We start from the raw sequence: 17,802 nt of genomic DNA, 5'->3' as shown, positions 1-17,802 counted from the left end.
AGTCAGGTTAAGATGCCAAGTCTAAAAAAAAACTAGCAAAGATACACATTAAAAAAAGGGATGATACCCTAATCCAGGCTCTCCTCTAAAAAGGAAGTCTCCTATAAAGCTGTGCTTGAACAAGAGCCTCAATTGCCAAGCCAACATAGAAATTTACTTCATGTATATGCAATGATTCATAGATGTAATCCTTCAGTCCTACAAATCCCATTCGAGACTGATACATATGGCGAAAAACGATATGATATGCTTTGGCTTGATGTTGTTGATGAAGTTCTTCAACATGATATGACTAATCTCACTATTCTCAGCTTTTACATATGGTAATTTTTTTTATATATGAATAGTTAATATTTTAAATATGAACTAATCCATTTCTTGTATTTATAATAGGTGCTTGTATGACAAATTTGTTGTCCCTTTTGATCTACAAACAAAGTTCATCGTCATTAGTCCTCATGAAGTGAGTGCACATGCCTTAATTAAAAGCGATAAAATTTTAGAATAAGTAAAGGCATTAAGCAAAAATTTTAAAGTAAGAGCTTGAAAGAGAACATTATTCATAATACCATACTATCAAGGCTAACGTAGTTCTCACTTATGTTAATAATTTTTTTATTTTTAATTTAATGGATTAATTATAATTCTGCAACACTTGTTAATACTATTAGGGACGATTGGATGTTGATCATTGCTGAACCATTTGGCAAAACTCTAAAGATATATTATCCAATTCTCTTGGAAGGGAACTAGGGAGGAGACAAATTTTATTGGAGTTGATCAATACATAAGTGCATAAAGTATTTCACATATTTATTTAATTATTTAAATTTCATACTAACATATTTTTTTACTGTTTCATTAGGGCGATTGTGTTATATCGCACTACCATAAAACAATCAATTCCAAGATCCTTTATAAATTTTGATGTAGCCTACACTTGGTATATAATTAAGGTAATTGGAATAATTTACTAAATTGAAATTTAATGCATTAATACATATTCATCGATTCTTTAATTTTTAGTGTCCAAGACAAAAGAAAAATAGCTTGGATTGTGGCTATTGCATTATGAAGTTCATGAAGGACATCATTATCTATAACGAGAGCATAATTCCTGAGATGGTATGTCAACAATATTAATTTTTAAATTACAAAAATATTTAATGTATAAAAATTAATATATGATGGATCATTCATATGTTGTAGTATTATGACGATTCTTATGTTGAAGAATTCGGGGATGCAAAAATAAATAAGGTAACTGAAGAATGGTATCAATACATTTTCCAAGCATGGACCTCATACAAAGAAAACCTTGAAGAAGTAGCTAGGAAGTTTATATTTTTAATAGGTAGTTTATTTTCAAAATAGTTTACTTTATGTAATTACATTTGTTTATTGATTAATTTTGAAATTGAATACAATAAATTTCATTGATATTCAAATTTGAAATGGCTAGCTATTGTTATTTTGATTTCTTTTTGTAGGGGGCTAGTGTAAAAATAACTCCCGTATTAAAAAAATCATATAATAAATGACTGTTATATAAATAACCACCATTTATACTACAATAAGTGATGGGTAAATAAGTTACCCATCATTTATCTAGACTTTAAATGATAGGTAACTTATTTACTTGACATTTAAAGTATGGTAAAATATCCATCATTTAAATGATGGGTAACTTATTTAAAGTATACTTTAAATGATAGGTATTTTTTCTATAAAAAATTGTATTTTAAATGAAAGTTTATAACCGTCATTTATTGATGAACTTTAAATGTCAGCCACATAAATGATGCATATTAATTGTCATTTATGGACTAAAAGAACCATCATTTATTCCTTTTTTGTTAGTAGTGAGTTTAAATCTATCCCAGACACCTTTTAACTTGTAACACACTTCAAACCTAAATTGTCAACTAAGCCTTCTCATAGAGATCGACCTATGTTCACACTAATACTATATTAGTGTAGCTTAATATTATTCTGTTAGGGTAGCGACAACCTTAGTCACTCATCCATGCATCTTTAGATTGAAAATTTAGTTTGTAGCTTTCTTCAATGAATTTTTTGCTTTAAAAATATTAAAAAGAATAATAACTCCTTTCCATTCCTTCCAAATTAAATTATGTTGTATTAGTTCATAGTAATGACCCTAAATTTTAAATTAATTAAATCCTGTTTCAATTTATATTTAATTTATTTATTTAAATCTTATGATAAATGAGGAGTAGTGGCCTAGGGAAATTTATACTAGTTATTTATATGGAGTTATAAAGTTTGAATCTTACTTTAGCCAAAGGTTAGTTTTATTTTCTTATATGGGATATTACTAAAGTGCCCTTGTTTTTTATTATGAAAATATTATAATAAAAATAATAAAAATCTGGTGGGGTCTCCTTTTGAAATTTTCCCCAACAAGCTTTGGGTCTTGTTTTGTAATTTTTCCAATAAGCTTATTATTTCATTCTCTCCATTCTTCTTCAGTTAGAAGCTGTAATATATATATATATATATAGAGAGAGAGAGAGAGAGAGACCGTTCACATATGTCTCTATTAAATAAAAAGTTTAATTTATTTTATTTAACAATTTGAAATAAAAGTTTAATTTACTTAAGAAATGTATGCACATGCATTCCTTTGTTGCTCACTAATCTCATCAACCATGTCATATATGATATAACAATCATTACAACTACTATTATTTTCTTCCATGTTTGGTAAAAAAACATGCATACATCATACAAGTAATGTGCCAAGAATGTTTTTGAAAGGAAATATACAACATAAATTGAAAATAGAGTATTGCTTGTTTAATGATGTCAACGATGATGCTTTTGCATAATCATGTTCTTGATCTTGTTTAATGACACAACAACATCTGTCATGCTGCTTCGCATTTCAGGAAAGTCAATGCAACAATTTAATGCCAATTCAAAAATACTGGATGTAGAAGTCAATATATCACCAGCATATTGAACATCTCCCTGCAATAAATTGGAATCTATGACATTAATTATTTCATGTGGCATTGAGTCACTTACCCAACTCTTCAAATTCAATTCTGAGACAAACATATCTTCTGTTGGTTTTTTTCTTGTGAACACTTCCATTAACATAATTCCATAGCTATACACATCTACTTTTGTTGAAACAACTCCAGTAGATCCATATTCTGCATAGAATTGGATTCAAGCACCAAAAAATTAATTTATTTCTCATAATCATAATTTACAAACTAGAATAAATTAGAAATATACATTTAATTAAGATAAATGGTTCAAAACTAATCATTTGTATTGGTAATCCTTGTGTAATCCTATTACATTTTATATACCAATACAATAAAGCAATCCTTGAGAGAATTGTCTTTAGATCCAACAAAAATACATGTTGTAGTGATTTGCATCCACCCTCTCATATCATGTACATACACATAAAAATAATTAAAGCAACCAAGCTTAGTGAATGCAAAGTATAGAAAGTAAGAAATCCTTTTGGTTGTCTATTTTATGAAAGAACCTTCCTCAAATAAAAAATAGAATATATATATATATATATATTCAAGTATACTTTTCTTTATATAAGCTTTTGGAGGACATGGTTTCAAGTATTTATTTGACAGGTGATTTTAATGAAAATCAATTAAACTTCTTATCAATAGGGGCTAAATCAAGAAGATCTAATGCTTTGTGGACACAATTGTAGTATTGCTCATAGAAAGTAATGAATATTTTGTATATTGATTTTCTATGATATTGTTAATTTAAATAATAAGTGATAAAGTATGAAAGATTTCATATGTATAATTTAATAAGGTGACTCCAATGTAATCTAAAAGAAATTAAGAAAAAAAGCATTCTCAAAATATTGGTGCAAAATGAACATCATGAAGTTTGGTTTAGAAATTACCAGGTGAAACATATCCAATTGTAGGTATCGTCTCTGTATGTGTTTTTGATTGTCCTTCATCTAAAAGTTTGGAAATCCCAAAGTCACTCACATGAGCAACCATATCATCATCTAACAAAATGTTACTTGGCTTTAAATCGCAATGAACTATCGGTGTTGACAAGCCATGATGGAGATACTCCAAAGCAGATGCTACATTTATCATTATATTCAACCTTTGTAGAAAATCCAAACAATAGTTATGAGAATATAACCATTTTTCAAGGCTCCCTTTAGGCATGAACTCCATGATCAAACACTTAAAATCAACATTAGAACAACTACTTATGATCTTCACCAAATTATAATGGCGCACATTACGCATTGTGTTGCATTCCACTTCAAAGCTCCTTGACATCTTTTCAGATTCAAAATTAAATACTTTAATTGCAACCATCATCCCATTCAAAAGCTTTCCTTTGAACACATCACCATAACTCCCCTTTCCAAGAAAGTTACTCTCATCAAATCCATTAGTTGCTTCTAGAATTTCAAAATAAGAAATCCTCCTTGGCCATCCTAAAATGGATAAACCGCTCTCAATTGGTTCCCTTAAATTTGATCGTCTATGGATGAAAAGGATAATGCCCAAGACAATTAAAATTATTGACACAACCATGGGTAATATGCATTTTAGTAAAAGTGATTTTGCCCATGACTGTTTTCTTCTTCCTTTGTCACAATGAGGAACTTTTAGTTGTGGATGGCCACAAAGAGCTTCATTCATCATGAAAGATTCAGCAGTTAAATTTGCAAAAACTCCACCACTTGGTATCTCTCCTTGTAGTTTGTTATATGAGAGATTGATATACTTAAGATAAGTAAGTGACTCAAAGGATTTAGGAATCTCACCAGATAAATTATTCTCAGAAAGGTCCAAATTTACTAAGCTCAACATATTTCCAAATGATTTAGGAATATTTCCTTGCAAATTGTTATGTGCTAAGGAGAGATCTTGCAACTTCTTTAGTCCACCCAAAGATGTTGGAATATTGCCTGAAATATGATTTCTTGACAAATCTAGGGATATAAGAGCATTTAAGTTTCCAATATTTGATGATACATTTCCAACTAAAATATTGGAAGATAAGTTTACTTTCAATATATCCTTCAAATTCCAAAAGGAGGAGGGTATTTCTAAAATTAACTTATTAGAGTCCAAGTAAAGTTCTCGTAAAGAGGTAACATTTGCTAAACAATGTGGTATTCCTCCAGAAAACTTGTTTCTACTTAATAATAAATAGGCAAGCTTTGTGATTTCACATATCTCATCAATGATTAGGCCATGTAGCTCATTGCCTTCAAGACTCAAGTATTGAAGATCTTGTAAGCCACCAATTACTTTTGGAATTGATCCTGTCAAAACATTTTCTTCCAAGGATAGTTCATAGCAACTAGTGAGATTCCCAAAATTTGATGGAAGATTGCCAGTTATAGAATTGCTTCCAAGATTTAAGTATCTCAAAGTTGAAATGTTAAAAATGTTGGATGGAATAGATCCCCTCAACTTGTTATTCCACAAATCTAAGATCTCAAGCTTATGGAGATTTCCTATTTCCATAGGTATTAAACCTGTATTCAAAATATTAAGTTTGGTGAAGTTGTTTAAAGTGAATAATAAAAATAGTAAATAAGACAAATATCTAACAAATGAGATGTACCATTGTCGATACTCCTTTGCATATTAGGTCAGTCAAGTTCTACGTCAAGAGTTTACCTTGCTCTCCACACGCACACACAAACTGACAAGATGGACACTTATCTTTTACATAGATTCTTTAAATTATTTTTATAAATATAATTCAACTTATAAATAATTAAAAAAGAATTCTGTTAAAATAAATAAAAGATAAAGACTTTTTATATATTTGTACCATAGTCGAGCATTGTAATCTAAATATAAAAATTAAATTATACTCTTGTTTTTTATGACTTAAATGTGCCTCCTCTCCAGCATTTAATGGTTAAAAATGAGAAAACTTATTAAGATTTAAGATTAAATTTTCAATTTCAAATATTGCAATGTCTTACAAAATATCTTTGTAATGGGGTAACAAACAAAAAAAAAAATTAATGTTTTTGATTTTGCACAAAATTAAAAAGGGACTTGGAAAAATTATTGTAGCAATTATATATAATTTTTTAAACTGTTAAAACGTGTCCACAATGTTTTGGTTTTTACGATGACCAATTTCATTAGGAATATTTCTTGTAATTTAGCAACAGATAAAGTAAACATAGATAACAATGCTATGATTTTTTTGAACGAATACCTTCCAAGCTATTGGAATTCACATTTAAATCTTGAAGCATGGTCAAGTTTCCAATACTTTTTGGTATATGACCTGAAAGAAGATTGACACTTAAAAGCATAAGGGACAGTACATTAGTTAAAGCACAAATTGTCTAATGCCATTTAGAAATCACAAATTAGCTAGGCATAAGGTATTTCCAATATTTTCACTCATTTTAAGAATACTATTACATTGTTAACTTTGTTAAAAATCCAAAGATTCGAGTTTTACTTGTTTTTTGATACTGTAGTTTTACCTTTTTTAAATAAAGGAATTGTTCTAGAACAAATGAATTAAATAATTTTTTAGAGAAATGATACTCATCGGGCATTTGTCTCATACCAAGTAGCCTGGTATTCTAATAGGACATAACATATGGTATCATAAGTTAAGTAAGACCCATCATCATCATATAAGTTTTTGGCTAATATATTGTATGAGAATAAGACCATGTAGTTTGCTAAACTAAAAGAGTTTTTGCGGTGACAGTTCATGAGCTAATAGCATGAGCTCACTCCAGATCTTGAACAGTTCATATGATGACATCATATGTACATATATATGGAAGATCATAATTTTTAAATGTCCATTATCTCTGCAATTTCTTTAAGAATATATCTAACAATATTATTGTAAAATAAAAAACAAAAATGAAAATAAAAAGACAATGTTTTTATTTAAAATGATGCAGAGAAAATCATTTAAGACAAATACGGGTAGTAATGCATGGGCTATTGAGCTTTTACGTATTTTATTTTTTTATATTTATCTTAAAATAGGTTTGATAGGGGATACTTGTATATTTATTTATTTATTATGAAAATAATTTGATTCATTTAAAAAAGAACTTCATTTATATAAAAATTTAAAAAAATAAAAACATTGTTTATTTTCATTCTCCCTTTCTTCTACTCTCCCTCTTTCTTTCTAATACATGTGAAAGCTTTTCAATTATTACCTGATTTAACCCACTTATTCGCAAGATATGGAATTGTTTTGCAAACAAAACAAAAAATTAGATATATATAAAAAATTATTTTAATCAAAATTTGTCATTGAGGTTTATATATACAAAGGTACAAACAGATAGTGTTTTTAGTATGTTTATAGAAATTGTGCTTTTAATTTAGGCCCATATACAAGGGTATATATTATGTTTGCCATATATGAGGGTGGAAGATGGAAACAGGGTAGTTGGTTGTGAACTGATGCAAGCTTTTTCGGAAACATGGAATTTAAAATTATATAAATTAATTTTATATTTAATAAAAATGATATCAAATTTTTGTTTTGCTTTATATTTTTTTTCTAAAACTGCTTTGGCCCAGGTTCCTTAAATTTTAGTTACTTATATAAATATAAATTAGTTTGTCAATGTACATTTCTGTTTAAATGAAAAATAGGAGATAAAGAAGTTCAATGTTTTATTGTTTTGGTCAATGCCAATGTCAAATGCATAAAAGTGCAATCAAAATATATTTGATAAGATTGAATTTAGAGATTTGACATAGTGAGTAGTACATACCTGTGAATAAGTTGTTATTTAATCTTATTATTTCCAACTCCTTGCATTGTGTCCAACCAGCTGGTATAGGTCCAAATAATTTGTTGTCTTGAAGAGCCAAATATTGTAAATTTGGAAGTCCATTGCATATATTAGAAGGAATGCCTCCAGACAAATTATTCCAACTTAAATCAATATCCCGAAACTCAGATATATTAAAGATAGTCGATGGTATTTGGGCAGAAAACTTATTGCTGTGTAAATATAAAATTTCCAGACTTTTAAGATTACCAATCTCTTTGGGAATATCTCCTGCAATGTTATATAAAAAAGATTCATCAAAGTTGTTGTAATCGATCAAAATATAACTCTTGAAGTTGAAAATAAAAGAGGAAAGAAAAACGTTAGATAATTTTTTAAAACTATTAATAACGTATTCCTCACCAATTTTTAAATTAGGAAAAGTGAAGTCAAAAGAAGACAAGATAATGAGAACAATAAAGGAGAAGAAGTTGAGATAGAGCTACAAAGACAAAGATAACCCATAATCTAATAGCTCAATATCTATCTCTCATGCATTTCTCCATGTAGAGAATTAAAAGGAAAGTCTTCATCACTTTGATGTGTGAAAAATAAATAGAAGAAAAAGAAAAATTGAGAGATTCCAAAGAAAAGAAGCATGGGCTTAGAAGGGAAAATCTTCATAGAATCATCAATAACAGTATTACATAATTACCTATACTTTTTAGCCCAGAAAACAAAGGTAAACAAAGTAAAGAATTCTTGTGCATGTGAACCACTAATCTGAATGTATAGGTAAGTTGAAAATTTTGACAGTAATGCATATAAGCTGTTGGGGGTATAGTTAAGTTTTCAATGCTATTTAAGTCAAAATTATTATAACAACAAAAATAGAAATGACTGAAAAATTGTATTGCACACAGCAACATCATATCTCTGTTCTTTCTAAAAATTGGCTTACCAAGCTAGCATCCCAAAAATTAAAAATAACCAAAGAATTTTTATGCATAAATAATTATTACAACAAGAAATTTCACAGATGCACAAACTTATTGATACCTTATAATAAAACAAAAGGTGAAAAAGAAAAATAAAATGCATCTTGTTCATAGTAATTCTCAGAAAATAATGTAAAAATGTTGCAAATAAGAACATAACATGAAGAAAAAGAACTTAAAGGCTGCAGAAGAGAAGACATCCTAACCAGTATCACTAAAATTAACAATAACTAAGTCTCTTTTTTAGTTAACCAAAACTAAGGTATTTTTATGCATAAAGAATTATAGACGTAGGATATTTTATGCGTTGATAGAACTCATTTGTTACACATTTAATTAGAATTATTTTATTAATTTTTTATCACCTCAAAGTGGACACAATGCATTAGATTTAGAATTTTGCCAAATTGTCTAGGTTTAATGCACTAGGGTATTTTGGTCCAAAAAATAAACTTTAAAAAAATATACAAGAAAAATTAACAAAGTGAATTTCATATTCAGTTGATGAGTGGTCAAATTAGATTTTTGAGGTTCATTTTAGTTTGGAAGTAATTAAATAAAAAGTCAACACTTTTTAAAGTATCTTAGTTTGACCTAGTTTTCAGTTTCCCTTTGTGTGAAAATTTTTATATAATTTTGTACAGTCTGAAACTTGATTATTTTAATAAATTCTTCCTTATAATTATAAATTTAATTCTGAACATTAATTAAATTTTATTATATCACATGTTATTTGATTGAATTATGTGATTCATGTGACATAGGTGGTGGCATATGAATTGTGCATCAATTAGACAATTGAAGTCAACACTCCTTAAGGTCAAAGCTGAGCATTTAGGACATGATTTTTGCCATTTTGGGGGATTAAATCAGCTTGAAATGTGGATGTCACATGGCAAATTAGACACACATTGGAATCATCTACAAGCCAATAAGAGAATGTCATCTTGCTAGTGTGACAAGGCTTTCATTTCCTTTTTATTTTCTTTTCCTATTTTTTAATTGATGCTTCAACTAAGGGAAACTAATTATTCACACCTCTTACCTCTTGAATTCAAATTAAGACACACATTTCATCATCTTTTCCATTCTCTCTCTCTAGTTCTTCTTATTCTCCATTTTCTCCACCATCTCTTTACTTTCTCCATTTTTTCTAGCACCCATAAATCTTCATCCACCCATCAAACTTCAAAAATTCTTCCACCATTCTTCTTCTCTCCCTTGGCCGATTATAACCCAACCAATTACAAGGAGATTTGTAGCTCAACCCATCAATGAACACCTTCAACCTGCCTCTTGGAGTTCTTGGAGGAGCAAGATGTTCTTGATGTTTTCTAGCTAAATTTTCCATGGAATCCTAGGGAAGATTTGATGGAAGAGGAGATTTGAAGTATTCATTTTGCTAAGCTCAACAATTTCTTTATCTTGTTTCAATTTCTTAGAATACTATAACTATTATTGGTTGTAGTTCAATTTGACTATAGTTTCATGGTTGCTTGTAATTGTTAATATTGAAACAAAATTGTTGAGTCAAATTTCATGTTCTTCTTGTTGCTGGAATTTTGGCCACTTAGTGATTTTGCATTGTAATATGTGATTTCATTTAGTGAATGTCTTGTATTAACCTAGCATGTAATTGTGTGGTGAATACTTGATGAGTTGCTTGAGTTTTCATAGTTTTGACTGTAAGTACAGATTTGGGCAGTAGCAATTGAGAATGAATTTTAATTAAACACTTAGTTAATTATTGAGCTAAGCTAGCGAAGTTACCTAAAGGGCTTGCAATAGCACTTAGGGAATTGAATTGGTGTTGTTAGGTTACTTAAGATAGTTGTCTTAAGTAAACACATTTTTTAGCCTAGGAAGAGAAGTTGAGGGAACTGCTATAATTAACTAGAGGTTAGGATTCTTCCATTAGCAACACCCGAGGGTTCCTACTTTAAAAGGAAAGTCTATTCCATTCACAATTAGGTTTAGTTTGCTAGTTAAATTCACTAGATAATTAGTTAGGTAACTAGGCAATCAAATTTCCACAAATAGATTATTTATTTCACTAGATAATCTTTGAATAAGCTAGAACCATTTCTTGGGAGATAACCTAAGGTTGGCCCCATATTGTATTAGGGTTAGCTCTAATTTAATTTTAAGGGTAAGCTACTAACACCAATCACACATACACAAATTTAATAACCCAAGAATTTTAGTAAGAAATAAACTTTAAGGTAAGGTATTTTAAGAGTATTTTTATAAAAATTGAGACAAATCTGTCAAGAAAAATTGGTGGTTCAATAGAAACTCTGCTTACAACCTATCATGAGGTTCTGTGTTCAAATTCTTATTATGAAAGAAAAGGAATTTTTTTTTTTTTGGAATTCAACCTTGAGAAATTTCTACATTTGTTAGACACCAAAGTGTTGAAAATTTCACAACACAATTCTTGTGCATGTGGAGCCATGAATCTAAATATGCAATTGAGGGATCTAAAGTATAATGATCAAAGATAGTAAAGATGTAAATGAAAAAAATATAAGTTTGTAGAGTATTAATTGAATCAAAATAAGAAAAATATTCATGCATACCTTTCTAGGCATTAAAATCATAATTATGTGTGAAGCAAAAAAAAAAGGTAGAAATGAATTTAAACTAAAAATATGAGAGAAATTTTATTGACACATCTTTACTAGACTATTATCCAAACATGTAAAAACCTTATTGAGGCATGTTCTAACTAGCATGAGTGAATCGAATGATTGTCAAGGCATTATTCTCACACAAAGATTTTTCCTTGAAATGTGCATAGTAATTGAAAAAAAAAACAAAGAGAAAACTTATTTTAATACTAATGCATGATAAGATATCATAAAAACAAAAATGAGGAGCACTCTCATATTTTGTTAAAGAAGGTCTTTGATTCAATAAAAATTAGATAAAGGTTTCTCATTTTATCTAAGCAAGAAACATATCACAAAGAATATATAATATGACAAGGTAGATTAAAGTATAGGAAATTTGAATATAAAAATTGGAACATAGTCTTGTAATTTTTTTTATTCCAACAATTTGCTAGATAGATGCATGAAGAAAAAAGGAACATAACTAGCTAGATTGCAAAAAAATTAAATACGTTTTATATATGATGCAGAGGTTAGACACTACGTTAAAAAAATTTAAAATATTATAGTTCATTCTTAAAACATTTAAATATAACTAAAAAATAAGTATGGCTTTTTTGGATTTTATATATTTTTTCTTTTATTCTTCAGTTTTTAATACATACTTGTTGAGCTTCGCATAACTTAAAAAAATATTTTTAGAGCATACGTACAATGATGGTGTAACATCTTAAATTTCAATTCAAGGAACTAGTTGCTAATCAAGGGTAAATTAGTAAATAGTGGATTGATCATGGTTTGAATGTTGAGTTGATATTTCGTGTTGATTGGTTGTTGTGTTAATAAAATTGAATGGTCGAATGAAAATCCTAGTACAAAACACATAAGAACAAGTTAGATTGAACTCACTCTGCCACACATTGGCGGAATCTACATGTGCCACGATGCAATGTGCAAAAATTACTTAAAGTGACGTGAGCAGCTTATGAAATCAGAAGGGATAAGTAAGGAAAACACATATGAGGAGGTTAAGAAGCTTGGCTCTGTTGGGGCTTGCATTATCTGGTGATTGGGAGTTGGCTTTGACTAGTGATTTGTCGAGTAAATATCGACCTAAGCTTCATTTCTACCCTATTTTCATTGAATTTTATCAATTGAGAAATTGAACCAAGAAGTTTTAAAGTACTGGAATCTAAAAGAAATGTTTAAAAAGGGCTATTGAATACAAAACTAAGATTTTGTGACTAGTATGGAGTTAAATGGTTGAGCTTTGGGGATTCAGGCTTAAAATAGCTTAAAAATTAGGTTAAATGGTGAAAATTGTTGAATAAATATGTTAGGAGGTTGTCATGGTCATTTGAATAGCCTATAAGGCCAATAATCGTAGATAGTGGACTTATAAATTCAAAAGGTGTTAATTGGACTAGTTTGTGTGTTAACGGATTTGGTTTAGTTGAATTAATGCTTATGTGAAATGTTGAGAATTGATTGAGGAACACTGGATTATGTAGATTGAGCACTTGTGACATTGCTTATGGGAATCTACATGCTTGAGAATCTATGGTGATTGGCAACTCTTAGTAGTAACTGGAGTAACTCTTTTACTTGTTTATTTATGAAATTGTTTACAAGTATTTTTATATAACTATATGCATTGTGTTATAAACTGATAGAGCAGCAACATTATGAAAGAGTATGCATACGGGTGTATGAGTAATGTATGAAATGAATTTAAAGAGACATATATAGACATGTGCATTGCATTTATGAGAATACCATGAATTATGGTAGGGGCATACAGCCCCACTCTAAATAAGTCTAAGAAGTCATAATAATCTAGACTATAGAGATTGACTCCATTAGAATGAACTTAGGAGATCTTGATGATCTAAAGTGTAGAGCTTGACTCCACCACAACAAACCTAAGATATGGAATGATCCATGAGTATACCCTAGACTAGGGTAGGGGGTCGTGGTCTACTCTGTATAAGGCTAGAAAGTCTTGAAGATCTTAAACATGGAGCTTGACTCTACCACTACAAACCTAGGAGACCACCCATATGCAAAGAGGATTACCTAGTCTGAATAGAGGTATGGTAGGCCCTATTCCATGTGACTAGAAGTCCTGATCTAAATATAGAGAATGCTCTGTTAGGTGGTACTAGGAATGAATTAGCATGAGCATGTTGAGATTGATGAGAATTAATTCCTATATATGCATATGATATTGTTTTTACTGAAACATATGCTACTTTATCTCTTGTTTATGATTTTGCTTACTAACTGGTAATTGAGGTTGTATCCAAATTACTGGGATGTATATCTCACTCTGTTACCATTGTATATAGGTGAAGAAAGCACAAGAAGGATGGGAAAGGAAGCGAGGAAAGAGTGGTCTTGATTGTTAATGGTATGATTACCATTACTGTAAATGATTATATAAATGTATATTTAGAATTTGAGTAACCAACTAGGATGCATAAGTATATGTTAAAGGATAATATGAATTGTGTTGTGAAAACTTGCTTATATATATATATGATATTGTATCTTGTTGAGGGTGCCCTAGTGAAGGGCACGTGGGTAGGTCTAGATGTCATTCAAGTAAATGTATGTTGTTTTGTAATTTATTCTACTTGTGTGAATGTGAATTGAGTGTGAATTTATGTGTATATGTGAGAATTTGACATAAATGGTGAGGCTAAGCCCTATTTGAAAGAGTCAATTATATTTATGATTCCTAACTATATGGTGAGGTGGAGCTCCATATGTAAGAGTTAGATGGTTAAAGGTGGAACAAGTCTATGTGTATATATTATATAGATTGTGCCTCATATAAGTCTACAAGTATATAATGTAGCATTGAGAGGTTAGTTTGAGTAAATGATGTGATATATGTGATGTAATGTGTTAATAAGGTGTATATAGTCTTTTTAGACTTGATTTAAGACCTAGAGTAGTCTAATGAGATTAGGAATGAGATTTGAGCACTTGGGGTGTGAGTTTTGAAAGAAAAATTAACTTTTTCCTTAGGGTGTCAAATTTTAGATTGTACCATCGGATCAAGTCCAAACTTATCTTGTTACATAGATTACATTGTAAGCTTCGTTTGGCCACTTGAATCATTCCGGTTAGAGATTAGATGTGGAAATGGCGTGCAGTAAAAATTCACTTTTTGAACTACCTTGCTATCAGATGCACCATGTTGCATTGTGTGCCACACCGCAGTGCATGGCATAGAGAAGAATAGATTCGTGGCTTCGTTCCACATGCTACAGCATATGGTCTGAGTCACGGCGCATGGCACTTTTCCAAAGGAGAGATGTTATGGCTCTTTGAGACATAGAATTGTGTATACACATTCGTTAGCCATAATATTTGAATTTATGTTTAATGAAGTCAGATCTTGCATTTTGAAAACAATTTGAGGGTAAAGTCCAAAATAAGTTAGCCATCATATTATTGTGATTATGTTTGTTAATTGTGTGATTCGGGATGGTAAAGTCCAAAATAAGTAGAAACTTTATAGTTTGGTATCAACTTTGTTTGGTTTTAGTCTCTTTGTGCCTTGCATCATGTTAGGTAGCAACCTTTATACATTCATTACTCTTTTCTAGCCTCTAACCACCTATTTACTAACTTTACATAACTTTACTCCTTAAGAAGGGAGAAAGGTACGTAAAGCTATAGTTATTCAATGGTAGTTATGAGGGGATGTGGTAGAATTTCATAGCACACACAAGCTCAGAATGCCCAAGATGTGCAAGATCCGGAAGTGCCATCGGAACAACCTTAAGGTAATGACCTAACTATGGCACGGATGTTAGAAGTAATGCTGGATATTTAGTGAAGTCTAATTAGCTGTGATGCCCTGAAACATAATAAGGATCATGAGGAGTCAAGGCTAGAGCAGGAGGCAAGGCCTGAGGTTAAGGTAAGAGTATAACTTAAGTAGCAACCTAAGGGATAGTGAGTAGGCCTAGTGACCTCCCATGCTTCAGGTAGTAGGCCAATGACCGATAAGGAAGATTAAGAGATTCCCATAGATCGGGTTTAGAGGACTTTTTTATGGTTAATGTAACATCTCAAAAATTATAAGACTTAGATTTATTTTAAAATAAAATATATATAATTAAATTAAAATTAAGAATAATTTGATAGAAGTCCAAAGTTTGAATTTTACTAAGTAAAAATTTAGTTTTATTTTATTTTTAACTAAGGGAAAAATTATCAAAGTTGACCCGAGCTTTGTCCTATAATAAAGAAATGTTGGGCCTTCTTTGTAATTTTCCCTAAAATTGTTTTGTTCAGATTTTAAAGGGAAAAAATGCAAAAACATAGAACAAAGAAGCAAGAAAATGCACAATACCAAGAGAGAAGAAGAGGAGAAGAGAAAATGAAGAGAGAGAGCTAGGGCTCAAATTCGGGAGGCTTTGTGATCGTTGCGAGCTCAATTATGCGGTAGGTGAGCTCCCTACTTCAATCCTCTTCTTTCCTTCTTAGTTTTCTTGAATTTTTGGAAGAGATAAATTTTAGATCTTAATCTTAAAGGCTTTGTTCTTATAACTTTTAGTTTTTTAGGTCCTTAAGAGGTTATTTTGAGTTTCCATATAGTGCTCTAATGTTTTGATAGGCAATTGGATGAAAAAGGGAGTTTTAGGGCAACAATCAAACCCTAAGAGATTGGATTTCACTCTTTAATGGTTTGAGCCTATTTATTTGGTTATAATTATGTTATTTGAATCCAATGAGATTTAAATTAAGCCTTGGTTTTCATTATAATGGCTAATTATGAAAGTTGGCAATACCACGTAAAGGTTTTTGGTTGATTAAAAATTGTATGGTTTGAATATTGGCCTAATGATCACTAATACATGACTTTGGTGGTTAAGTGGTACTATGTGAATGGTTGATTTAATATATGGACCATTGGGATGGATTATAGTTTATTGACCCAAGTTGTGTGGCATGAATTATAGTCTTCTTTTATGCTATTTGCTATGATAAGTGATGTGGATCACTTATATGTTATAGAAAATTGTTGGTGGAACTTAAGGAATAAGCCAAGTTTCATTTTGTACAAAGGGAAATGCTTTTGGTATAAAAGGGTTAAGGTAACAGGGGAATTTATATTTCTTATTGCATTGTTTAGCTATTTTTTAATAAATATTACTAGCTACCATGCATTAAATGTTTTAAATGATTAAATGCAATTAATTGTGTTTTATAAAGACTTATAGGGTACTACTTGGATAATAGTGCACATGTATTTTCTATTTGTTTAACAATAATTTTTTTATGGAAATGAGATTATTTGCATACATTGTAAATATAGAGAATGGAAGTTTCACTTAAGGAAGTGTAATTGGGTTAGGTACTTTAGATAGGCTAAAGAACTGCTTAAGGAAGGAGTAATATTTGTTATACTACCTTAGAGTATTAAAGTGGTCAATACTCAAGAAAGGTAGATAAGAGGGAAAGGCATGGTCTCAATGGGAATTTACCATGGGAAGGTATGGACTTGTGATATTCTATGGCACACTACTAGTGCTCAGTGTTGCCTTTCATATTATGGGCTCAGTACACTAAAGTGATTAGTGGATTAAATGTTTGACATCTCTCAGTAGGGGAGGGAATTCGACATATAATCTGTCAGGTTGAGTGCCTAGACCAAGGTAGCCCTCACATGAAAAGTAAGTCAGGCTGGCGTTAGGAGGAAGTTAACTTCGACTACTTAGGATTCATGTCGAAGGAGCATAGGCAGCTAGGTGGATTTGATCATGCCTTGGATTATGTTTGTGCCTGTGGAGGTAGAAGTGAGTATAATGTTTACCTATAGTTAAAGAGTGCCAAGGGGCATTCTATAAGTCAAGAAAGGTCATACTAGCCTATATAATGCATTTATGCATTTTAAATGCCTAAAGTATGTTATGTTTAATATATTATTCATTTATTCAACTATAAATTACTTTGTAGTAATAAATGTAGATTTCTCTGTTACTGAAACTGTGGTTATCTCACCCTTTTTTTTTAATATTTCTAGGTCCAGTTGAAAGATCCAGTATCGGGCAGGGAAAGGAGCAGAACTAGGGGTTGTTTGTGGATTATAAAGAACTGCAACCCATTTCTTTTAACCAAATCTGTTGTAATGTATTTAGGATTAGGGTGCCAGTAGAATGTGATTATATATATGTGTGTGAATATGTGTGGATTGTATGGCTTTGTATGAATTTTTTATCTACTTGCAGACTTATGACTAGGAAACTTGGTTATAGAGTGTGGTTTTGATGGATTTATTTTGTTGAACAAGTCTCTACTACAAGCAAGTGTTGATTTTGGTATATATGTGATTATTCAAGCAAATGCAAGGTGGTTGCATTGCAAATGGTATGCTATAAACAAACATACACCTTGG

The 17,802-nt window shown here is 30.4% G+C and overlaps 1 protein-coding gene across 3 annotated transcripts in view; it reads right to left on the bottom strand.

The window, feature by feature from the left end:
• Positions 1-2,659: 2,659 nt before the first annotated feature.
• LOC129312853 (receptor kinase-like protein Xa21) overlaps positions 2,660-17,802 on the bottom strand; it is a 52,385-nt gene continuing 37,242 nt past the window's right edge. For 2 of the 3 annotated variants that reach the window (XM_054955608.1, XM_054955610.1), the window contains 4 exons: positions 7,778-8,068; positions 6,232-6,303; positions 3,920-5,530; positions 2,660-3,182 (listed from right to left, as the gene is read on the bottom strand). In XM_054955608.1, the coding sequence (XP_054811583.1) occupies positions 2,830-3,182; positions 3,920-5,530; positions 6,232-6,303; positions 7,778-8,068 (2,327 nt within the window). In that variant the 3' untranslated portion in view covers positions 2,660-2,829. The remainder of the gene's footprint in view (positions 3,183-3,919; positions 5,531-6,231; positions 6,304-7,777; positions 8,069-17,802) is intronic. The other variant, XM_054955609.1, reaches the window with a different exon arrangement.

Source organism: Prosopis cineraria, unplaced genomic scaffold (assembly GCF_029017545.1).
Source record: "Prosopis cineraria cultivar Desert tree isolate PC_DT_omini unplaced genomic scaffold, ASM2901754v1 PC6, whole genome shotgun sequence".
NCBI classification, from domain to species: Eukaryota; Viridiplantae; Streptophyta; class Magnoliopsida; order Fabales; family Fabaceae; genus Prosopis; species Prosopis cineraria.
Note: the sequence above shows the minus strand (reverse complement) of the source record. Positions and strands in the feature narration are given on the sequence as shown.